Raw genomic sequence first — 25,676 nt, 5'->3', positions numbered from 1 at the left:
TGGAACTTCTCTTTTGAGGGATTATAGCAGATGCTTTAGTTTTATTCTATAATTGAAGGTCATGACATGAAGAATCTAATTTTCTTTTGTAATTCCAACTCATTTTAAGAAGAATTGTTCAATTCCCCCAGCTTCTTTGACCTCTCATTTTGTTTTTCCGTTCTTATTGTTTTAGCTAAACTTGTTACTATAGATGTTTTTTTGGTGGCCACACCAGAGATATTCACACACATTCCTTTGACAAAACCTTTTGAAACATTCCATCTGTGCATCACTCATTCTTAGTTTCTTTTCACACTGCTAACGTTTATCAAAAACAGACGCTCTCTACAGAATCTATCTAGCACATAGAACATTAATGGAATGGTTTCATACCAGCTAAGAGCAAAATAGAACTGAAAGCATAACTGTTTTATAACAAAGGTTCACGTATCTGCCTGGAGAAATGGAAGGTGAGAAATGAATCTGGTGTACATTTTGGTAGTGTGTACAGATACATGTAAGCACCTAACTGAATTATAATTAAAACTGAGACAATAATTTGCAGCAAACGGTCTATTTGAATTTAGCCTTTTTCTGTTGATGAATTGTTCATTAAACACTTTTTTAATGTATTTATGGTTATATATTATTAACTGAATAATTTTGGCAAATTCTTGCTCATTCTTGCTCATTACAATTCTGCAAGCATTTTGGATCTGAACCTTCCCCAGCTGAAAGGTCAGCATTTCTATTGACTTCAGTGGGAGGAGGAGCAAGCCCATTTGTTCAAAATAATAAAATATGGTTCAAAATAACAAGCTGTAGTAATTAGAGTTGACCAAAACTTGGAATTACGAGTGTGACGGGATCCCCCAGAAGTGTAGCTTGGGACTGCTGTGCCCCCATAACTCTCTCCTGCCCGGGCTGTCTCTCACAATGCCTTGCTAGTGACCAATAGCAAGCCCCTCCAGGCGCTGTGATCACTCAGCACAACAGCATGTGGAGCCCCACACCCAGCGTGCTCCCAGAGCCACTCATGAATCACATAAAGGCACCAGAGCCAATCCCCTCAGCTCCCAGCACTGTACCCCAGGAATATACCATCTTGCACTGCTCAAGATGGCCAGTGCACATTTATTGATTGATTCACAACTTCAGCAATGGAAAGGGGATATACACCAGCCTTTGTCAAACCTGAGCAGATTTGCCCTACAATTCATACAAACTCACTGATAAAGATAAACAATTAAACAAATTTATTGACTATAAAAGGTAGACTGTAAGTGGCAAAAAGTCAGAGTTATTTACCAAAAGATAAAATATAAGCATGCAACCTGAACTCTTAACCCTATTAGACTGAACAGCAACCAGATTAAGTTGTTTTTCTCACCCCACTGGATATTGCAGTCCTTAATATACAGGTTTGTTCCTTAAAGCAGGGCCAATCTCCTCTCTTGGAGTGTTGTCTTCTTCTCAGTGTCTTGGTTGATTGCAGCGTAGGTGGGCGCAGAAGAAGGGTCAAGCATGAGGCCCCTGTGGTCTCTTTTATACCCTCAGTCCCATGTGCTTGGAGAATGCAAGTCGAGGCATGTCTGGGGGCATTGCTGAGTCTCCAGGCAAAGTTGAGCAATTCCCCTGGTGTGGCCTCATGCAGGTGAGTCACTGAATTGTAGTGCCTTTGCTGGACAATGGCTGCTGACTCCCTGCCTGGGCACTGGTTACTCTCCTTGCTGTTGTCTCTGATTCCCCAATTTACAGCATATTTTGGTGACAACCATACAATACATTCACATAACTTCATATGCATTGATAATATACATTTATGGCTGGAAAAATGACTTTTGGCAGATCATAACCTTTCCCCTGATACCTTACAGGGCATGCTTATATGTAAGATCACGATTATATGAAAATGAGGGGCTAAGGGGGCTTCCGCCAATGTATAGAATGTCACAACCAGTTTGTGGGAAATATTGATATTTAGATATGTGAGTTTGTTCCAGTTTGGACCAAAACCATTTTTTCCAAATTCCCTGTGAACTAGAGATTCCAAAAAAATATCAGTTCAGTAGTACTGACATATGATGTCTGCAAAATGAAAAAAGGTTCCCTAGGAGTTCACAGCGGCTGTGTGAAATTGACATAATTTTTGTCAGTCTCACTGCTGCTCAACACTGAATATTAGGGATGAAACTGACAAAAATCATGTCAATCTCACTTATAGCTGGTAGGGCCTCCAAGGCATGCAGCTGGGGAGCAGCCACACCATGCGGACTGCCCTGGACCAATGACCCTAAAGCTTCCAGGCAAAGCGGGCTCTGGCTTTTTTGCTGCCCCAAGCTAAAAAAAAAATAAATAAAGCGGGAGCGTGGAGCAGCGCAAAAGCAGGGCGGGTGGAAAAAAAATGGTGCGGACGGCAAAGCAGGGAAAAAACAAAACAAAAAAACCCTACAGGGCAGCCGGAGCCAGGGTGCAGGGGACTCCTTGTGCTGCAGAGTGTGCGTCCGGTCTAGTGCGGGGGAGGAGGAGGGAGTGGGCTGGGAGAGAGAGAAGGGGAGCGGCCAGGGCTTCAGCGGGGCACTCGCCACACTACCCCAACTGCTGTGCTGTCTGCCGGAAGGGCTCTGCGCCCAGGAGCAGCGCCAAGGTTTTTGGCGCCCTAGGAGGGGGTCTTTCCATGATCCCGGTCGTTGGTGGCAATTCTGCGGCGGGGGAGCCCTTCCGCGCTCCTGGTCTTCGGGGCACTTCGGCGGGGGGTCCCGGAGAGAGTGAAGGACCCGCTGCAGAATTGACGACGATGACCCAGAGCGCGGAAGGACCCCCCCGCTGCAGAATTGCCGCCGAGGGCGGCAAAATACCGCCTTCCCAAATCCTGGTGTCCTAGGCGACCGCCTAGGTAGCCTAAATGGAAGCGCCGGCCCTGTCTGCGCTACTCTGGTCGGCTGGGAGGGAAGGACGCAGGCTGCCCAGCCGAGTTTGCTGCAGGGTGTTCCCCTCCTCCACCCTCTACAGGGCAACCGGATCGAGGAACCAAAAAAACCCCCAAACCTGCCATGCTGCCCCATGCTGCCCCTAGGCTGGTGCCTAGAGCCAACCCTGCTTCCAGGCCAGCTGGCTTCCTGGGCTGCCTGAAAGTTGGCCATTCCTGCAGCTTTTGCCTCTGGAAGCCTGGCAGCCCCAGATATCATGGGAACCCTGGTTCAAGATGGGGCTCCGTCAGAGCCCCTGGTCCCTGTTAGAAAACCAAGCATGCAGGGTTCCATCAGAGCCCTGCCTTTGGTTTGACAAAAATTAGTGAAACCCAGTATATTTCTACCAAATGTTTAACTTTCAATGAATCAGCATTTTCTGATGAAACTGTTTCATCAGAAAATTTCTGACCAGCTGCAGTCCTAATCTGTACTCCCTTTCTATAGCTGGTCTCCTCTTCCGCTCCTTAAGATGACTAATATACTTAATGGACCAGATCTTCAGCTGATATGGATCAGTGTAGTGCCACTGATTTCAGTTTGGACTTCAATAAGAGCAGGTTTGAGTCAAAATGATTACTGATTCAGACACAACACAGAAAGCATGCTGGTTGCACAGGCACATACCAAATAAATCCAGTGAACTGTTCATCCACACTCTACACAGCAAGAAAGACTTTTTGGCAGCTCAAGCATTGCAATAAGTTAAGCAGCTCTGTAAATCCATTCCTTTGTCTGCATTAGAATCAACCATACTAAGGATAATTTGGGTTTGGTCTGCAGTTATCATAACATGGCAATAATGGAGTAGTAGGCCTCTTATAACCACACACCACATTGTCAGGCAAGGATTTGGCTGAAAGTGATTATTGTACTCTCAGAAATTACTAGATGTGTAAATCTTGTAATGGAAGTGACACACAATAAAATTCTCTCAGTTCTAGAATACAGAAGATTGTTTTAGAAAAAAATCTGGTTAAGTTTTGCCAATAGGCAATGATTGAATAAAAACTATGAGATTACAGAATGTCAGAAACTTGCATATTGGGCCTTATGCAATGCTTTTAATTTTCCAGGCTGCCAAAAGAAACTTTCCTAGGGAATGAGTTGGGGCATGTGTGTATCTGCTAGAAATCTTTAATGCTACCTTCCTGAAAGATCCCTCAGAGAGCTTTAAAAACAATGATGGTACATATTAAACCATAAATTTTAAACATAAAATGTACATACTCTTAAATTCTGTTGACTTTAATTGGAATAACATGGCTAAAACTCATAGTTCAGCATTGAAAATGTACCCCTAGCAACAATCTGCTGAGAATATTTTCTCTTTCCAACCCCAGTTGAATAACCTTTAGAAAGAAAAGAGCACAATATATTTAATCCAAATAGTTATTGAATTAGCAGTTTGGTAAAAGTGCTTGGTGATTCCCTATATTCATTTTACAGTGATTGCACTGTCACACCATCATGATAACAGAGAAAGAGGATTTGTGTTATATGGGGATTAGAAGTTTTACAATGTGATTAAAGTGTTTATATATTATGCAGTGCTAAAAGGATTTTTCAGGTTAACATTAATATATATGTGCTCTGCCCAGCTGCAATAAGAAGTTTGAAATTAAATTTTTAAAATTAAAGTGACACTGTTGATCCACCAATTTTTTTTTCAAACATACATGTTCTTTTTGGAAAATGGTCAAAATATAGCCAAGGTATGATTGGAGAATTGTCATACTATCAGCTCAGTATTCTTATACTATTTCCCTCTCTGGTGTTGATAATAATCTTTACAGTATAAAAATGATTATTTCCTGCATTTTCTTTTGATAGTTATGAGACTATTGCTGCTCATTGGTGCAACCGTCATTGTCTTTCTGTAAGTATCTGGTTCAAGAGCCAGTATGGAACACGCTTTCCATGCTCTGAAATTAAACTGCAGACATATTATCTTGCTGGTTGCTGCCTAGCTATCCCAAAATGCCCAGCTATAGAAAAATCCACTGACTCACCCCCCCACAAGTAAAAACCAAAAAAAAAAAAAAATCAGAGCTCAGTGCTATGGCAAAGGCCTATTTATTTGGGGCAGGAGGAACATTGCTGCCTTTGACTATGATTCGACATCCAAGAACCTCATATAAAGCTTCTACAGTGGAGGCCAATGGGAGACCAGGTGTGAAGAACTGGCATGGGAGTTTCTGAAAAGCACCTATCTTTTCTGATGTCAGGCAACCAGAACTGCAGGAAGTATTCAAGGTGTAGGCATACTATGGATTTATATAGTGGCATAATAATATTTTCTGTCTTATTATCTGTCGCTTTACTAAGGGTTCCTAGCATTCTGTTAGCTTTTTTAAACTGCCACTGCACATTGAGCAGATGTTTTCAGAGAATTATCCAGAATGAAGCCAAGATCTCTTTCTTGAGTGGTAACAGCTAAATTATACCCAATCATTTTGTATGTTATAGTTAGGATTATGTTTTCCAATGTATATTACTTTCTACTTATAAGCATTGAATTTCATCTGCCATTTTGATGCCCAGTCACCCAGTTTTGTGAGATCTCTGTGTAACTTTTCACAGTCTGCTTTGGACTTAACTATATTAAGTAATTTTGTATTATCTGCAAACTTTCCAATCACACTGTTTACCCCCTTTCCAGATCGTTTATGAATATGTTGTACAGCACTGGTCCAAGAACAGACCCCTGGGGGACCCTGCTATTTACCTCTTTCCACTCTGAAAACTGACCATTTATTCCTACCCTTTGTTTGTGGCTTAGTCTGGATTTAAAAAAAAAACATAATCAGAGTGACTGATTTTGTAATATTGACAGTCTTCTATTCTAGTCTTCAGGAAGAACTGTAAGTCTTGCAAAAAGCCTACTTAGAAATTTCCAGTGCAATTTTATAGACACTAATGGTTGGAATTGTTCAGATGAGGTTTGAACTGAACTCCCAAACCCATCCTTAGTTTTACCCATCTTTAATCTTTCCTCTATGTTCTCTGAACCCCTTCCCCATCTCTCTTGGGAATCACTGTGCCTTTTTCGTCAGTTATCATAATTGTCTGGCTATACTGAAAGAAGGAGAGGACACATTTGACATGGGTTTAATTAGGCCGCAACTTTATTATTATATGTCGGGGACTACCCGGCAGATCAAGTTGTACAGTGGAGGTAATCCCATGTTCATTTCATAATTACCCAGGGGGCTTTAATCAGCTCCCACTCTTTTCCATTCAAGTCCCTACAGCAAGTCCATTGTCGGGACCTTATCATACCTGGGGGCTTCCATCACCTCCCCCTCTTAGTCCATCCAGGTCCCTCCAGAAAATCCATTGCTGGGACCTTACCATCCACCTCCCTCACAGGAGGGTTAAGGTGGGCTATAAGAATTGGGGGTTGGCTCCCTGACATACCAATCATAGGAGTCCCCAACCACCCCCCATTCATTCCTTTAACAAACACCTCTTTTAAAATCCTTTTCCAAGCCTTTTATCTGGTCACTGTATACCTTTCCTATGGAGTACCTGCACTAGACATCTGCCTCACACTTAAATAATGAGTTGCGACATATAGCCTACCTCCCTTCATGCTATGCATGAACAAAGCCCTTTCTGAACCTGCTGTGGGGAAGGCAGAAAAACCCCAACTGTACCAAAGCCAATATGATGGTAAGGGAAAAATTCCTTCCCAGCCACCCTAAAAGGAGTGGCTAGCATAATGCCTACAGTAGCATAATGCCCAAACCTGGTATTTTACCACATAAAAGGGAGGGAGGGTGGGTCCTGGTTGAGCCTGCTCCGTGTAAAAGGGAGGCTTCAGGCACAGGGCTGCCCCTTTTAAACCCTGCATTCCTAGGGGATGAACCAGCGACCACCTCTCTCCCTGCCCCCCAGCCATACAGCACAGTTCCCTTCATTCAGCCAGCCAGCCAAATACCCCCCTGCTTAAAGCTGCAGGGCGGTCAATCTCATGTGTTCGTCAGATTTTTGCACACCCCATACTAGTTTAATCGTTTGTAAATCGCCTCCTGTCTATCTTTACTCCATTTCTTCACCCTGCTTTTTTCCATTCAGGTCTTCCTACCCACTCCGGGCATTTCAGTCTCTCTCTCTACCCCTTATTATTATTTTAAAAAAAATGTTGGTGGGTCTGGCAGGTTTAAGTTAAAAGGCAAAATTGTTTTCTCCAACTTGCAAGCTCTGATCATAAACCCCACAATACGATTCATTATTGTTCTTCACTCTGGCCTTCATCATTTCCAGTGAAAGTCATATGAGAAATAATTATCCCAACTTGTTTAAGAAAAATAATTCTACATTTGAAAAAATATATAATTGTGTGAAGGAATTATATTTATATATTTATATTTATTTATATTATATTCACAGGGGGGAAGCTCATAGTAAGGACTAAACCTCTAATACCTAGGTAGGGTAGGACACAGTAGAATGAATATCCTCAGTTCTTTAATTACAGATGGTATTAATAAAAGCATTAAGGATTGTAAGTCACATGGATCTTTTAAAAAAAATTACTGGTAAACTCAAAAATAGACTAGGGATCAACACTTTTAATTATGTCAGTTTTCTTCACAGGCAGCCATACTAAATTTCTCAGAAATGGAGACATGTATACAAAAGAGGTCTGCAAATCTTCCCAAATATTTCAGGACTCTTTTTTTTTTTAATATGGGTAGGGCTTAAAAAATCCATGTGACAACGGTGAGTAAAAAGATTTCCTCAGAAGACGACCTGGGAATTATGTACAATTTAAGCTATTGTGTGTTAGTAAAAACAATTTTAAGGTCAACATTTACAAATATAGGTATCTAAAGTTAGTCACCTAAATCTGTACCTAAATTTTCAAATGTGGATATTTAAATTTAGGCACCTAAAGAAGTTTAGTCCAAATTTCAGACGTGCAGCCCATCTGCAAGAAATGCTAAAAGTGTTCTGCACACTTCACAAAAAGCAAACACATACAAGGATGAAAAGGATGTTGTTATTATGGGTTTCCAGCAAAGCACATGCTTTTAAATTGTCCAATTTGATATTTCTGTATAACGTTAGATAATGGTCCCCTAAGAGTAGCTGAGGGTTCAACCTGGCAACCACTAACGGAGATTTCCATTTTTTAAGAGAACAGACAGGTTGCTGTTCTTTTGTTTTACTGCTTATTTCACCATATATGTGGGATCTCTGCTTTACTGAGATCTAAGTAGTCAAGAACCCTGCCCTGTGGAGTTTACAATCTACACAGACTGTATTCTTTTACTTTTACTTTGAGCTTTGTATGCCTGAGGTAGATTATACAGCCGGTTCAATCAGATGTGTAAATACAGCCTAAACCATTATCTGAGCATCCTGAGTCCTATGCGACTTATTCTGGGGTCAACAAGGCACAATAGTGAGTACTCTTAACCTTTTAGACATCCAAGACAGGACATATTTTTTCCTTTTTGTAACAATCCTATAGAATACTGTGACAGGGATTTAACTTTCTATTGAATTCTATAGGGTGGTCTAAAAAACAAATAAACTGCAGATGTTATCTATTTCCATTAATTTCTGCATTTTTTTTTCCTTGGGGGTTTATAGAAATCAGTTGTCTCATGAACAATTTGTAAATAATTAATGGGATATGTGTACGTTTTACTCTATTTTACCAGCTATAGGATAAAGCACATTGTTTTATATGTGGATGGAAGATTGGTAGGTATTTGGAAACACATTGGTTTGTTCAATTAACAATGATATATTTATAAATCATACTGATTTGCGTACAGCAGTTAGTACATACAGAACTTGTTTCTATGCAAAATTGATAAGTACATTTAATATATTGGTTTGCAAGTGCTAGTTTTATTTTGTCTGAAAAATGTAGTGGCTCATAGGAATGAAGTATTGATTTTTACGTGTGATATAGTTTTATGTTTGCACACAGAGAGCAGGGGCTACTTGCATTGCTAGTTAAGAGTCTATCAACCTTTTCATCTTGCTCTCTGATTTGAGGTATTTATAGGTAAGGTCATTAAAAATGACTTTGGGCTGAGCATTCTTCTAAGACGTCTGTCATAACCTTAGTCCCAAATTTGGACCTTAGCGTCCAAAATATGGGGGTTAGCATGAAAACCTCCAAGCTTAGTTACCAGCTTGGACCTGGTACCTGCTGCCACCACCCAAAAAATTAGAGTGTTTTGGGGCACTCTGGTCCCCCTGAAAGACCTTCCCTGGGGACCCCAAGACCCAAATCCCTTGAGTCTCACAACAAAGGGAAATAATCCTTTTTCCCTTCCCCCCTCCAGGTGCTCCTGGAGAGATACACAGACACAAGCTCTGTGAAACTACACAGAGTGACTCCCCCTCTCTGTTTCCAGTCCTGGAAACAAAAAGTACTTTCCTATTCCCCCAGAGGGAATGCAAAATCAGGCTAGCAAATCCAACACACAGATCTCCCCGATTTCTTCCTCCCACCAATTCCCTGGTGAGTACAGACTCAATTTTCCTGAAGTAAAGAAAAACTCCAACAGGTCTTAAAAGAAAGCTTTATATAAAAAGATAGAAAAATACATATAAATGGTTTCTCTGTATTAAGATGATACCATACAGGGTCAATTGCTTAAAAGAATATTGAATAAACAGCCTTATTCAAAAAGAATACAAATCAAAGCACTCCAGCACTTATATTCATGCAAATACCAAAGAAAAGAAACCATATAACTTACTATCTGATCTCTTTGTCCTTACACTTAGAAACAGAAGACTAGAAAGTAGAAACTACTTCTCCAAAGCTCAGAGAAAGCAGGCAGACAGACAAAAGACTCAGACACTCAATTCCCTCCACCCAAAGTTGAAAAAATCCGGTTTCCTGATTGGTCCTCTGGTCAGGTGCTTCAGGTGAAAGAGACATTAACCCTTAGCTATCTGTTTATGACAACGTCTCATTTAGGAGCCCCTCTAAATCTCTTCAGAAAATAGTTTGGCTATTATTAAAAGTAGCAGACATTGAAAATAAAGAGCCATTAGTGCTGTCAGGAGGGTTATTTCTGTCTATAATTGCTGCAATTCATGTTTTTCTAAAGAAAGAAACATCTGAATCAGAAGGTATAATGAAAAGTACTGAGAAAGTGGTAGGTCTTTTCTAAACAAGTACAATGCAGCTCTTCCAGAGCCCGGTCCAGTGCTAACTGAAGTCAACAGGAGTCTTTCCACTGACTTCAGTTGACTCTGGCTGGGCCTCCGACACCCTGATTCAGCAAAGCATTGAATTATGTTCCAGAATCCATCCTCATTCCTCAGAGCACTTAAGCACATTAAAGGCAATGGGTCTGAAGCATGTGATTAAAGTTATACATGTGTTTAAGTGCTTTGCTGAATGAGGATGCTATATTGAATCAGGGCCCTAGAGAGCAGTTTGGCGCCTCCTGGCAAACTATGAAAAACCTATTTGGAAGCATTTCTTGTTGCTATTGCATATAGGACCTTAATTATCTCAGTCATTCTTGCACTTCTTCTCCACCCCAGTAATCACTCTATTGACCAGTAAAATAATTTCCAGCTAGCTCGGAAAGGCTTTGCCAGTTCCCACATATCCTGTGTGCAATAAGGTAGGACTGTATCCTGTCTCTTCCTTCAGTAGCTTGAAGAGATACTTGCCAGAGGAAGGGAAGCAGTGTAAAAGACAGGGAGTTGCAGGAAGGGGCCAAAATTGTTGGGAGAAGTCACAGTTCTGGAGATTTTGTTAACATTTACCATTATGCATCTGTATGACTTCTTTTTTCTCCCTAAAAAAACGTTTTTCATGACAAACTCACTGCCCTTTCAGTAAACAAAGATCTGGTATGAACAGAAGCAGAACTGAGTCTAAATAATGCTATGGATGAACTGAGAAGAATGTTTGGATCCAAGTTAGGCTTAAACTAGGAGTGAAAATTGAAACAGATATAGGATTCAGGTTTGGCAAATGGACAGTGTTTATTGCATATGTTTAATGTGCCATTTCCCTGAAATAAACCATGCCTATTTGCTGAAGAATGGCAGTAAGTGGTGTCCTCTTCTGCTTATTTGAATTAGCATATGCAAGCGTCATAGATGAACACCAGCGAGTTCTTCCAACAGTAAGAAGCAACGTACAATCTTGTTTCCATGTATGTGTTCAGTGCTGTGTTCAGGTAGTACCTACTCAATGGGCCCTGACCTCAGTTGAAAGCTTCTTTTGTAATATAAGTAATAATACATAAACAGTTTTCCATTTCAAGGTAGTTATAACATTCAGGGACTGCATATTTTTGGCAAATGGACAGAAATTTGGTCAAAAATTTCTGAATTTTGATTTTTCAATTAATTTTTTGTTAAAATATCAGATTTCAATGGAAAAAAGGGGAGGGAATTGCAAAAATGTTCATACTCTGATTTAAAGTTTTTCTTGAACATATTGAGCTAAGTACATTCCTGATGATACAATTAAGCCAAAGGAGTAACATAAGGAATTAGTTTGGGCCATTTCTTCTCAAATCATTGAATTATAGAATCATAGAATATCAGGGTTGGGAGGGACCTCAAAGCAGGACCAATTCCCAACTAAATCACCCAGCCAGGACTTTGTCAAGCCTGATCTTAAAAACCAATAAGGAAGGAGATTCCACCACCTCCCTAGGTAACCCATTCCAGTGCTTCACCACCCTCCTAGTGAAAAAGTTTTTCCTAATATCCAACCTAAACTTCCCCCACTGCAACTTGAGAACGTTAATCATTGTTCTGTCATATGGTACCACTGATGACAGACTAGATCCATCCTCTTTGGAATCCCCCTTTCCGGTAGTTGAAAGCAGCTATCAAATCCCCCCTCATTCTTCTCATCTGCAGACTGAAAAATTGCAGTTCCTTCAGCCTCTCCTCCTAAATCATATGCTCCAGCCCCCTAATCATTTTTGCTGCCCTTTGCTGGACTCTTCCCAATTTTTCCACATCCTTCTTGTAGTGTGGGGCCCCAAACTGGGCACAGTTCTCCAGGTAAGGCCTCACCAATGTCGAATAGAGGGGAACAATCACATCCCTCGATCTGCTGGCAATGCCCCTACTTATACAGCCTCGAATGCAGTTAGCCTTCTTGGCAACAAGGGCACACTGTTGACTCATATCCAGCTTCTCATCAACTGTAACCCCTAAAACCTTTTCTGCAGAACTGCTTCCTAGCCATCCGGTCCCTAATCTGCAACAGTGAATGGGATTCTTCTGTCCTAAGTGCAGGACTCTGCACTTGTCCTTGTTGAACCTCATCAGGTTTCTTCTGACCCAATCCTCTAATTTGTCTAGGTCCCTCTATATCCTATCCCTACCCTCCAGCGTATCTACCACTCTTTCCAGTTTAGTGTCTTCTTCAAACTTGCTGATCCAGATCATTAATGAAGATATTGAACAAAACCAGCCCCAGGACTGACCCTTGGGGCACTCTGCTTGATACTGGCTATCAACTAGGCATGGAGCTATTGATCACTACCCGTTGAGCCCGACAATCTAGCCAGCTTTCTATCCACCAAATAGTTCATTCATCCAGCCCATACTTCTTTAACTTGCTGGTAAGAATACTGTGGGAGACCGTATCAAAAGCTTTGGTAAAGTCAAGGAATAACACATCCACTGCTTTCCCCTCATCCACAGACCTAGTTGTGGACTTGTACTCATCCAGTTTTTCTAAATAGTCATGAACCACTTCTTTCTCCACAGAGGGCTGGTCACCTCCTCTCATGCTGTGCTGCCCAGTGCAGCAGTCTGGGAGCTGATCTTGTTTGTGAAGACAGAGGCAAAAAAAGCATTGAGTACATTAGCTTTATCCACATCCTCTGTCACTAGGTTGCCTCCCTCATTCAGTAAGGGGCCCCCACTTTCCTTGACTTGTTGCTGACATACCTGAAGAAACCCTTCTTGTTACTCTTAACATCTCTTGCTGGCTGCAACTCCAAGTGTGATTTGGCCTTCCTGATTTCACTCCTGCATGCCTGGGAAATATTTTTATACTCCTCCCTGGTCATTTGTCCAATATTCCACTTCTTGTAAGCTTCTTTTTTGTATTTAAGATCAGCAAGGATTTCACTGTTAAGCCAAGCCGGTCGCCTGCCATATTTACTATTCTTTCTACATATTGGGATGGTTTGTTCCTGCAACCTCAATAAGGATTATTTAAAATACAGCCAGCTCTCCTGGACTCCTTTCCCCCTCATGTTATTCTCCCAGGGGATCCTGCCCATCAGTTCCCTGAGGGAGTCAAAGTCTGCTTTTCTGAAGTCCAGATCTCATAGGCTATAGACTGCAGCCATGTATACACACCCAGGGCAGAATTCAATCCATTGCCTTCAGTCCTGAGGTACAGTAAACTTTTCTCTATTTTTTTGGACTATGCTATGGATCTACCAAAATCCAGCCCTTTACATACAACTTGGAAAATGATGCGCTGAAACAGATTACAAAGAGTTATTATCATTATTTTGTTGTTATTTGTACTGTGATAGTGCTAAGAGGCTTCAACCCCATTGTGCTAGGCATTGTACAAATATAACAAAAAGAGAGGTTGTGCATCAAAGCATAAAATGAGACACAACAAATGGATACAATAAACAGTTTTGGAAAGCACAAGGCAAAAATGAGACACTTGTGATTAGTGTAATAAGCAGCAGTCACAGAATAACAGATGGCCTAACTGTGGTAGGCATCTAGAAAGAGATGAGTTTTAGGGAGACTTGAAGGAGAATAATGTAGTGGCCTTGTAGATTTTTCTAAGGAGCTATTTGCATGCATTAGGGATGGCCTGGGTCAAAGCACAAAGGTGATGGCAAATCTGACAAATGGGTTACCAGAATAATTAAAAAAAAAACCTAATTATTTTAATATGCAAACGAATTCCCAGGGGACATTGCTCCATTAAAAGTGTTTGCAAAAAACACATCAGTAGAATAATTTTTTAAGGAATATTTATTTTCAATTCCATTTAAACAACCCACTTTTGTAACACATACTAAATCTTTAAGAAACATTTTAAGAAATGTCCGCATTATAGCTACAGGGATAAATTAAACATATTTCAGTTCTACAGATTAAAATACAGAATATGTTCACATAATTCTGCATTTTACTTTTTTGCTGCTTTATGCTTTACATTAAAAATACATGACTGACACTCTTTATACCATTAAGCCTTTTTATTGAAAAAAAATATTATTGCATTAAACTACATTCCCAGGAATTCATTGATCAAACTAAAAAAAAAAAATAAAAGCTGCATTGCATGTACAATAGTGCAATTCACTTAGCTACTGTATAATATAAAACACTTTATACAGAGAATACAAAACAAAATTAATAGTTTATAGTTTATACTAGTCAGAGTATTATTTAGTTTTAATATAAACTAAACACTTTTAAAATCAATCAGTTCAAATGGCATGTTTATGCAAAACTGCATAACAAATGTACATATTAGGTATTTTACAGAAACGCCTCAGTTACAAAAAAAATAGATGTTTCATCATTGTGGATTGGGGCCTCAGTTTTGTTATTGGAATTGATGTTTATTGTATAGTATGGATGACACATATTTCTTTGACTAAGGGCCAAAGAATATATAATTATGCTAAAATATGTATTGACTTTGAGTGCAGATACCAAACTTTCCCATGAGATACCATCCCAACACCACCCACATACCGTTACTTTCTTTAAAATAATTCTGAATAAAATTGGAACCGGAGCTTTGCTGCACATATCAGACCTAAGAATGCTGGTATTAACAAGATATATATGTTTTTAAAAATAACATACTGCAAACCAAAGTGTGGGAATAAATTCAGCAAATAAGTCATATTACACTACAATTTAACAAACATTATCAAGAAAACCCACCTAAATGCACCAAGGAATCAATTTTAGCCTCTGTTTAAATGTAGCACATTCTATTTTGCTTTCATTCTGTTTCTGTACCTTTTTATCTCTACTTTCTCCATCAATAGCTTTACTTCTGTTTTTCACAGTTCTACTTAGTAGGTTTTATTGTTTTCATTTGGGTTTTTGGATATTTGTTTCACAAGAGCTTCCATATTTATCGGAAGCAATGACTTTTTCTTGATTTTTTCTTAATTTGATTCTGTTCTCAATTATTTAATTTACTTTATATAAACAGGTGATGTGTATAACAATGTTTTTAGATTTTTATTAGCAATCTGATACTATGTGGATTTTCTTTTTTTGTTTGATTGATTTTTTTGCTATCATAAATATTTCTTAATTAGTTCTGTTGTCTTTCAAAAGTGAAGAATCTGATCCTGAAAATACTTATGCATATATGCTTAATTTTACAGAAGTGAACAGTCCTATTGAATCAGTAGGAGTACTCAAGTGTGCAGAGATAAACATGTGCATTAGTCTTTGAAGTAAGACCTTGAGGTTCATATGTAAAAATGTATGTGTATTTGCACATATACCTTTGTGCAAACAGTTACTGCAGCTGCATTCACAGTTGGGTATTTAGGCATCCATCCATTTGCAGGTACAATTGCTCAACATACACATGAAACTGTGGTAACTACACATACACATTTGCTCGTGAACCTCAGGCAGAGACAACCTGTGCTTGCTGATGTGGAGAGCGGGGCAAAGTGAGGGCAGTCAGCTTCGACATTGTTACTGAGCATGCTCAGTCTGTGTGAGCATGTTAAATACAAGCCACACAGCAACTCTGGGGGGCACATGAACCCTCATGCCCTCCCCCCAATGCATCGCCGCCTCATGACATATATTTGTAAAATGTAGCCCAAGTCATTTTAAGTATCAGAGGGGTAGCCGTTTTAGCCTGGATCTGATAAAAGCAGCAAAGAGTCCTATGGCATCTTATAGACAGTTAATCTGTTAGTCTATAATGTGCCACAGGACTCTTTGCTGCTTTTACAAATCATTTTAAGTTGCTTGAAAGGTAATGCATTCCCAAATAATCCATAATCTAGTTCCCCTCCTTTTTAACTGGCAAACAGAGTTGAGATAGATACTGAGAATTAAGAATTATTAAGAGCCTGCTAATATTTGTTTATACCAGGAGTCGGCAACCTTTCGGAAGTGGTGTGCCGAGTCTTCATTTATTCACTCTAATTTAAGATTTTGCGTGCCAGTAACACATTTTAACATTTTTAGAAGGTCTCTTTCTATAAATCTATAATATATAACTAAGCTATTGTTGTATGTAAAGTAAATAAGGTTTCAGAATGTTTAAGAAGCTTCATTTAACATTAAATTAAAATACAGAGTCCCCCGGACCGGTGGCCAGGACCCAGACGGTGTGAGTGCCACTGAAAATCAGCCTTTGGCACCCCTACCATAGGTTGCCTACCCCTGGTTTATACTTACATGGGGGTAGGGGCTGATTGATGTTAACTTCTGCATCTTCTTTAATACACTTAATTCATGTTTGAAACCCATATATATCACTGATTATTATTGGTGGTGAGGTGTTTTTATACCTTGTCTGTTTTTTACAAAATATTATGTTCCGATTAAATTAAACCACAGATGGTTTAATTTAAATTTGTTGGTTTGATTTTAAATTTACTATACTCATAACACATTTGGGGCACTGTGAAGCACTGTGATAGTCAGTAAGGCCCTGATTCAATCAAGCACCTAAGCACACGTTTAAGCCCAGCCTTTTTAACAAAGCACTTAGCAAATTTTAACTGCATAGCTACTTTACTAAAGAAAAACAGACTTAAACACAGGCTTAAGTGCATTGCTGGATCAGGGCCGAAAATGTCAACATTTGCCAAGAGTAACCACAGTGACATCTGAGATATCACACTAATTTCCAGTTTAGTGATTGTGTAGTAAATGAATGTGGTATCTCAGATATCACTGGATGTGGTCACTTAAAATGTTTGTCTTTTTAATAGCTGCTCACTGTCCTTCCCTGATAATCCATATGCCGCAAGCTCTTCCTAGACCCAGTTTGACATGTCATCCCTAAGTCACTCTATAACTACCATTCTTAAAGTTCTATAACCAATAGCCCATCTACCTCCCTTGTTTTGGAGATTATGGAATTTTAAAAATTAAACAAAACTATTGTTGATTCCCCCAGCCCCCAGTCGCTCAGATTATCATTTTTCCCCTTCCCCTCCTTTTGTCAGTGTGTTGTCTAAATAAGTCCCAAACTAACTCTGAAAGAATGGAATCACTTGCATTGATTTTAATGGATGCTGGATTGGCCTCTTAAATTGTAATCTCTTTGGGGAAGGGAACTTGTCTTATTAGGCTGTAACATGCCCACGGAACTGTGGTAGCTATAGAATTAATCCAACAGTTTCAAATATGTCTACTAATTTGGGGTGCCCAATCAGAGTGTCTAAAGCCAGGTTTTCAGAGGAGATCAGCTCTCAGAGGGGATCAGCTGTCTCTCAACATCTCTGAAAATCAAGCATTAGTTGAGCTGAGTTGAGCATCCAGAAATACTGACCACACTTGAATGTTATGGTCTAGGCCACTCTGCAGAATTCATCTGAATCTGCAATTTTATTTGATTGTGACTAGATTATTTTCATTTCAGGTTGATAAAAACCAAGTTAAAAAATCAATTATAGGTTTTGCTTTAAAAACTTGCTATATTCTAACCACAGCTACTTTCCTCTCTTTCTATAGCTAACTGAATATCATGAAATAAAATTCCTCAAAACTTTGCTATTATATGTATTGGGAATTAATTCTGGGAGTGCAGAATATCAACTGTGCACTAAATCCAAATTAACAGGTATAATCTGTCAGATGTTTTGTTGGCCAGTGATATTGACAGGCATAGTTGTACTCTAACAGCAGTCAAGAACTTCATTTCATACAGAGTATCCAGTGTTGAGTATTAGACCACCATAAAATATAATCAGTCGAGGCTCCGTTGAAGCACAGAGCTAACTCTAGGTATATGAGTACTCCCATTGATGTCAATAAAATTTCTAATGCGTTTGAAGGTTGGGCACATGGTTCAGTGCCTTGCTGAATCACAGCCTTAGCTTGTACTTTGAGAATTCTGGAAATTATGTTGGGAACTTCATTACATGTTCATTTTTACCAATTGTTTTTTTCAGTCCAGTTTTATTTCATACTGTTGAGAGATTTCCACTACAGTTGTCAATTCTGCTCTGCATTATATCCATTAGCTTCAGTGGTGCTGCATAGGACAGAGGAAGAATTTGGCCCTTCTGGTGAAATTATGGTTCCCTAACCAAAGACCACATACAGAGAATTATTTGCAAAAGGTATCTATGTTGATGTTGAGCCTCGCTGAGACCAATGCAACATTATAATTTCCAGAAAACATTTTCTGAGAAGGGGTACACATTTTTTTGGGAAAAGTATATATAGATTATCTGGGCAAGATTCTCTAGAGCTCTGCTTGGCAGGGGAGAAAACAAAGTGTCAGGTGCAGTTCCCCACATCTCAAGGCCAGCTCCAGCCCCACTGAAACTTAGAGCTACTGAGTTCTGCCAATATTCTAATTCCCTCTGCAGAACTAAGTTAGCATTACTGCTTCCTTCTAGTTTTAGTTTTAGTTTTCACGTGATGCTTGCCTCTACTATGGGGAGATTGATGCTGCTGCAATCCATGCAGCAGGGATCAATTTAGCGGGTCTAGTGAAGACCCGCTAAATCGACAGCAGAGTGCTCTCCAGTCGACCCCGGTACTCCAGCTCTCCAAGAAGAGTAAGGGAAGTTGACTGGAGAGCATCCCCCATCAATGCAACACAGTGAAGACACCGGGGTAAGTCGACCTAAGCTACATCGACTCCAGCTACATTATACGTGAATAACTTACATTGACTTACCCCGGTAGTAAAGACAAGCCCTTGGTGGTGTGAAAACTAAATCAACATTCATATTCTGTCACTTTCCTTGACTTTTAAATATTGCTGATGTGCTCCTACCACTTCCCTTTGGATGTGTGACTAATTATGAAATACCAGTTTTTCTTCAAATTTCTTTTTGGAGCAAAGGAATAATAGTTTTGCTAATTTAAATAACTAGAAACCTTGAAAACGTCTCTCATTCCAGATAACTGCTGGGTCTAGCTAGAGCAAGAATGGTGATGAAGATCTTGCCCTTGGAACAATGGATGCATTAAAGGATTCAGATGTAGGGCTGCAGCTGCATTCAGGTGTGGAGTGAATAAAGTAGGGATAAATGCAGTATGTTGCAATGATGGGAGGGTCAGATAGGAAGGGTGAATGGGTGTGGTGGAGAGCAAATGCAGTGGGCGTCCTGTCAATAGAGTAGGGTGGGAAGGAATGATGGTTGGAGCTAATGGGGAAAGTGTTATGGGAGTGAAATATGATTCAGAGAGTGGGTGCATGTTGGTCAAGGAAAGATGGCTGCTATGGGGATGTACAGAAGTGGAGACCGCAAAGCGTTGCAGAAGGGTACGGTGGATTGTGGTGACAGAAGCATGATGCTGACTGGGAACAGAATGAACTGCTGGTGTTGCAGAGAAGGCAGACGGTCCTGTGGCAGGCAAAACTTTAAGGTGCTTTGCCAGGAGTTGTCTCTGCATATGCTGCTGGGCTTGCAGCTGAAGTAACCTGTACTTGTCTATTTCATCAGGTGAAAATGTGATAGGCTGTTGAGTTAAAGGAGGGGAGATGGATTTCCTGTACATTTCTAGCTCATTTTCTGTTTCATCACACTTATGCATAGCACTGTCACAATAAGTGTTTACATTCCCTTCCACTTGATGCAAGTTCATGCTTACATCATGTACTTCTTCTTTGGTCTCTGCTGAATTAACAACAGAATATCTATTAGAAGGAAAAGCACCAGTGAAATCATTTGGTACCAGGTCACAGCTTTGCATAAAAGGTTGTACTTCACTAATTAAGAGATTTGATTGTTCCTTTATTGCTGTGTTCCTTTTTATGCTGGGAGCCTGATAGCCTATTCCTATTTGAATTATGTCTTTAAAAAGACAATTATCATAATTAGTGACTGTTGTACGAGTAACATTATTTGTCTGTGAAGCTTCAAAATTGTCTTTCTTTGCACTGCTTTCTAATGAACTGGTTTCATCATTCGTTAAAACTTTTTTACTTATATTTAGGGCTTTTTCAGGCATAGGTAATATTGCTGTGTCACCTACTGATGATGGAAATTTACTAGCAAAGTGACTTTGTGAGTGATCCTCCAATTCCATCACACAATAGTTTGAAAATCCCTCTGAACTGTGTGCTTGTTCTTGGTTTTTCTTGGATTGCACTCTTTCTAAAAGTAGCCTGGCTGTCAATGATGTTCTGTCTTCCATTGTGTCTTTTGCTGAGTTTTCGGAAGAGCCAACATGACATTTTTTTGACTGACAATTCACATTCTGTGAGTCAAAATGTGTAGATTCTGTTTTTCCTGGTTCGGTGCTGTAATAGCATTCTGTCTCTTCCTTGCTTTTGGTCAAATAATATACTGTTTCTTTTGAGAAGGATCCTGAACTACTGGCTGTTGATCTTCTGCAACTAGATGATCTTCCACTGCTTCTTGAATGTCTGGTGGAAGAACTTTTGGAGCTGTGGTATCTTCTATTTCTTCTGTATTTTCTGCCAGAATGTCGGTGTGTATTTCTGCTTTGCTTTGATCTGTCTCTATGGTGTAAATCTCTACGTCTTGAATGTCTTTGATATTTAATTGTATCCCTCTGTGTACAGTTTCTAGTTCTTTGACTTTTACTGTAGAAAAGGTAATCCTCATCTGCATCATCAGAAGAGGAAATACAGTTGTGCTTTCTGTGTTTACGTCTGTGCCTTTCAACTGTCTTGTTTTTTCTTTTACAACAAAAGAGCAAGTGACTTCTGCTGTGATCGCTTGATCTGTGGCTAGAGGAGCTACTTACATAGCTAGGTGTACTGCTAATGGAAGTGTCAGAATAGCTAGAATGTCTGTCAGAGGATGACTTTTGGGAGGATGAGAATCTCCAGTATCTTGTATAACCTCCACACCCTTCATTTGCTGAATACCTGCTTTGAGAACTTGATTTATAACTAAGGAAACTTTCAATAGAATCTTTTCCACTGTCACTTACATCACTGCTGCATCCAGGCCAGTTTTGAATGGATTTGCAGTTGTTTTGGTTTTCATGTATTTCTTCAGAATAACTTAAATCACATTTTGCAGTTTTATGCTTTTTAGTCCTAGACACACAAGGCAAAAAGGAAATGCTTTCATTTCCACCACTGTGTGTTCTTCTTTCACAGCTATGCAAATGGTGCTTTAAAGATCTCCTAGGTGTTCTGGCATGGAGACTTCTTTCTCTTGTATAATCCTTTTGTGAGACATCAAGGAAAGCAGGCACTTTGGGTATGTTTTCATTCAAATAATGTGAAATGTACTTTTGACCACTTCCATTCATTTCTTTCTCTGTGTCTGAATCAGCTTTTTGCTGGGCCTTGTTATGGATTTTGGAAACTTTCACCTTCTTTGGTTTCAGTGACTGATTATCTTGTTCCGTTGACATCTGCTTGTCTTCTATTAAACCTGAGGTTTCATTTTCATCTGCATTCATATTTGTAGAGGGCTCACTACACCTTTCTGTGTCTGTTTCATGCTCGTTACGATCTCTGTGGTTTACTCTGTGGTTTAGAGAAAGTCGAAAGTCAAAATATAATGGATTACAGCCATAGGAGATACAGGGTGCAGTTTTTGTAAACAAAAGAAGTTCCGTGGGCCACTGAAGCGCAGTGCTGCCATCTTTGCTCAGGACATGAAGAAACGGCAATGCTTTGGGCTTCATCTCATTAACCAATGTCTCATTTGGTAGCATTTCTGTGTTTCCATTCACAGTTCCTGAACTCTCAAAAAATGTCTCTGTCTTGACCACCTTGGGATTGTAATGCAGCTCACTTGCATATCCCTGCTCAGCTGGGTGTTGTGGTGGGAACTCCGTTAAGAGGTCACTTAGCATGGTATCACTGTGCTTGTAAGGGTTCTGCTGGGTACAAAGATTAGTAGTTTGGCTTGGAGGTGAAATGAGAGTTTCCAACAATTTCTCAGTCTCATTCAACTCAACTTCTTGTTCTGTTTCTCTAACTGAACCAGTCAAATCCAAATTTGAAAGCTGCATTTTGGTTTTGCAGAATGAAGGATGAGCGTTGACAATTTCTTCTAACTCTTTATCGCTGTTTATCTCATTTTCTTTTACTGTTTTAGTTTTTGCTGCTGTATTGCTTGATGCAATGATATCCATTTGACCTTGTAGGATATTTAATCCTCTATCCACACTTGCTTTTGTATCCCCACCCAAAACTGTGCAAGACTGACAGCCCTCAGGAGTTTGTTTTGTTTTATGGTTAGGTGATTCACTACCATCATATGCTTCTTCAGTGTTCTCATTGAAAACTGATGCTGATGACTCTAACTTTAATTGGGCTTTTTTAGAGAAAGAAAAAGAAACTCCTATCCTGTGACTAATATTGGTGCCATCTGAGAATGCTTGTGAGGCTTGATTTCCAAGCGAACAGGGTCTCTCAGTATGTGATTGGTGCCTGCTTAGTGTAAGCACCTGTTGTTTCTCTAACATGCTTCTGGAGCGACTTTGTCCGTCACAAAGAACCACACTCTTGGTACCTGCTGTGATTCTGCCATTTTTATCGATGAAAATTCCTTCTTGCAGTTGTTGCTTTTCCACCACCAGCCTGGGAGCTTTAAACACTGGTCTGCTGCCTGTGATGCTATAAATAAAGAAATAAAATGAATGGATTAATGAAATAATTGAAACAAGAAATTACTAACATTTCTCATGATCAGTCTGTTGAAGGAGGAGGTCATTAATGCTGTTGAAAGTGAAAGCTATTAGATTGTGTCTATATCCTATAAATGCAATTCACTCCGGTCTAGCCCACCTCTCAAAAAGCAAGAAAGTCTTTATTCTCAGTAACTGACATGATTTTAACTGAGCACATAGCCACATTTTGTACATCCAGAGCAAACTCTATTGGCTTTAGTAGGGTTACTATGTTACCAGTGCAGCTGAGATCAGACTCTGGCCCTTGATGATTTAGGTCAGCTTTTCATAGGGACTAAGGTTCTAATTGTGAAGTGCCACATGCAAAACTCCAACAGAAGGGAGATTTGTATGTGGAAGAACTGCAGAATTGGGCCCCAAGTGAGAAAAGGGATTTTTCTCAGGTATATTACTCAGTGTGATTCTTTCAGAGCTAACATGTTTTAATGCTCTCTTCTTTTTCTTTCGTCTGTAATATAAAGGACTTTATTCTATAACACAGTTCTTTTGTGAAACATTCAAAGAGACATTAAATATTAAAAAAACACATCCAAGCTACCATAAGACTTTAGTATTTTGCATTAACTTCCTTTCTATAAATTATCTCATCTGTTTTATAACCTTTTCCCCTCACTTTTTGATACAAAAGGACATGTGTTCTCTCCTGGGTGCATGCAGCCAACTTCCATTAATGCTAATGGCAATTGCACATGTGCATTGATCGAGACTAGTCTCAGTACCCACCAGTATTTGGCTGTCATTTTCACATCTCCTCCTCCTGTATTTGACTCCCTTGTATGCCTTTTTTCCCCCTTTCCCCAAACCTTTTAGATTTAAATGTATAGTTTGCCTTCCTGGGTATTTCTTTTCAGTTCAAGATATTCTAAGGTAGCTTTGACACAGAACTCTAGCAGTCTGTCCTTCTAAGAAGTGACCAACTGGGAACATGAATGACTGCTCTGTATTGTTTTGCATTCAAGATCAGTCATATATGATCACTGGATTAATGGTCTCTTTACTTATGCTTTAAAAATGAGTTTTACTAGACAAATATCTGTTCTTGCAATCAATGGAGTGTAGCAGAACTAGTAGATAATACATCCCTGCCAAGCATTTTGACATGAAATCAGAGTTTGAATGAAACTGGAAAATATTTTAACTCAGGACAGGTAAAAATTCTACCTGTGTCTAAAAGTATGAGTAGAGAGAGAGTGTGGGGAGTCCATTGATTTGCTTTGCTTCTCATGCCACTTAAAGCCCTTAAGTGTCATGCTTCTCATGCCACTTAAAGAGAGGTGGCTCTGCAGGCCTTCGGTAGTTGGAGCCAAAAAGGAAAATTCTGGGTTAGCATCAGAGGCATGTTCCAGGGCCGTGTATGCATATGCCCCTCATTTAGCAATGAGAGCGCCTATGCCGTCCCCATGCCATTTATTTGTGTGTCATGCAAGAATAATCTCTTAGGGAGTGCAGTGAGTGGCGGTGTTCTTTTCCGGGTGCCGTGCTGGTCAGAACAGAGGTGCCTACTGATGCTGGTGTATCGATATGTATCCATGCATGTGTTAGTAGTAACTTTGAGTCAGCCAGCATAGGGAGCTCAGCTCTTGTGAAACTTGCAATACATTTCAAAGCACTAGTTGTGACTCTGGTGACAGCAGGACCTCTGTTTATGGCTACCCTTTCCCCAGATCAACTGAGAACTGGTAATATGACACCTAACATGGGGGCAGCGATGCAGCCCTATTGCAGCCACTGTGAATAGAAATAGCAACCACTACTTTTCTTTGCTCCCTATCAGGAGTTAGGGGTAGCAGGATCTTTCTCAAAGCCAATGTATTGGTTCCTTTCCAGCCCAGCGTTGGCCTTATCTCCCTATCTTATCGGTCTGTCTGGGGACAGCACACAGTTTATCCCTCTAATGTAGAAGGGCATAAAGAGCCTTTTCACAGGTAAGTGTATTTCATTTAATTAAGTTGTATGAAAACCCAACTTTACCTGAAGTCTATTCCACTGCAGTCATTCTTAGTAGAGCAGGTCAGGAATTTTTTCATCAAAATGTTTTTTTGATGGGAAATGCTCATTCATTGAAGCCTGATTTGGAGCAGGGTCTTTCAGATCCCACGTTAATGCCCTAAACACCAGACTATGGAGTCAATCTCTCTCACTCTATGTTTGTGCATTGAGGGGAGGTGTCATTTCCAGCCTGAGGTGACATACACACTCTAGCATTGATTGAGCTAGCACGTTAATAGAAGTGTCGCTGCAGCGGCTCAAGCAGTGGCAAGGGCAGGCTGCCTAGTGTACTATCCTGTCTGAGACACGAGGTACATACTTGGGCAGCTAGACCCAGTGCTCATGCCGCTGGAGCTACATTCTTTTTTTAACACTCGAGTTTGATAAGAACTAGAGTGGGTGTGTCTCCTCAAACTGCAAATTACAGCTCCTGCTCAACATGTAGATGTACCCTAAAACTTTCCTGTTGGAGCTGATCTGCTTTGTATAAGTCATTGAATATTTACAGGCCAAAGAAAGAGAGAGAGACTGATGCCATAGCCTGGTTCAGAGCCGGGACCTGAAATCTGCATCTTCTATATCCCATGTGAGTGCCCTACCTACTGGAGTATTGGTTATTGTGGGCTCTTGCACTCATGTTTTTTCATGAGGAAAATTGTTCTCTATCAGACAGAAAACAGATTCTGAAACCCTGAAGTTTTTCATGAAACAGAATTATTTTTTTTCTGCTTAGCTCTAATGCATAGAGCTAAGTGACAACCTCAGCCTTTTACCCCAAAAACATTGCAGTGGCCTGAAATCATTGTAGAGTACACCATGAATGTTATTATTTCCACTGTGCTGAAATCTTGGTTTGTTTTTAACATAAGAATGACAGTTTAATTAACCCATTATGGTCACAGATTAACATTAATTGGAGGTCTGGTAACA

General features: G+C 39.9%; 2 protein-coding genes across 2 annotated transcripts in view; one reads left to right on the top strand and one right to left on the bottom strand.

Moving 5' to 3' along the window:
* FAM237B (family with sequence similarity 237 member B) overlaps window positions 1-25,676 on the top strand; it is a 1,214,420-nt gene that overhangs the window by 617,234 nt on the left and 571,510 nt on the right. The gene's annotated exons all lie outside the window — the stretch shown is intronic.
* ZNF804B (zinc finger protein 804B) overlaps window positions 18,795-25,676 on the bottom strand; it is a 345,019-nt gene continuing 338,137 nt past the window's right edge. The window contains exon 4 of the mRNA XM_050939497.1: window positions 18,795-22,683. Within this exon, the coding sequence (XP_050795454.1) occupies window positions 19,047-22,683 (3,637 nt within the window). The 3' untranslated portion in view covers window positions 18,795-19,046. The remainder of the gene's footprint in view (window positions 22,684-25,676) is intronic.

The sequence above is a fragment of the Gopherus flavomarginatus genome, chromosome 2 (assembly GCF_025201925.1).
Source record: "Gopherus flavomarginatus isolate rGopFla2 chromosome 2, rGopFla2.mat.asm, whole genome shotgun sequence".
NCBI classification, from domain to species: domain Eukaryota; kingdom Metazoa; phylum Chordata; order Testudines; family Testudinidae; genus Gopherus; species Gopherus flavomarginatus.
Note: the sequence above shows the minus strand (reverse complement) of the source record. Positions and strands in the feature narration are given on the sequence as shown.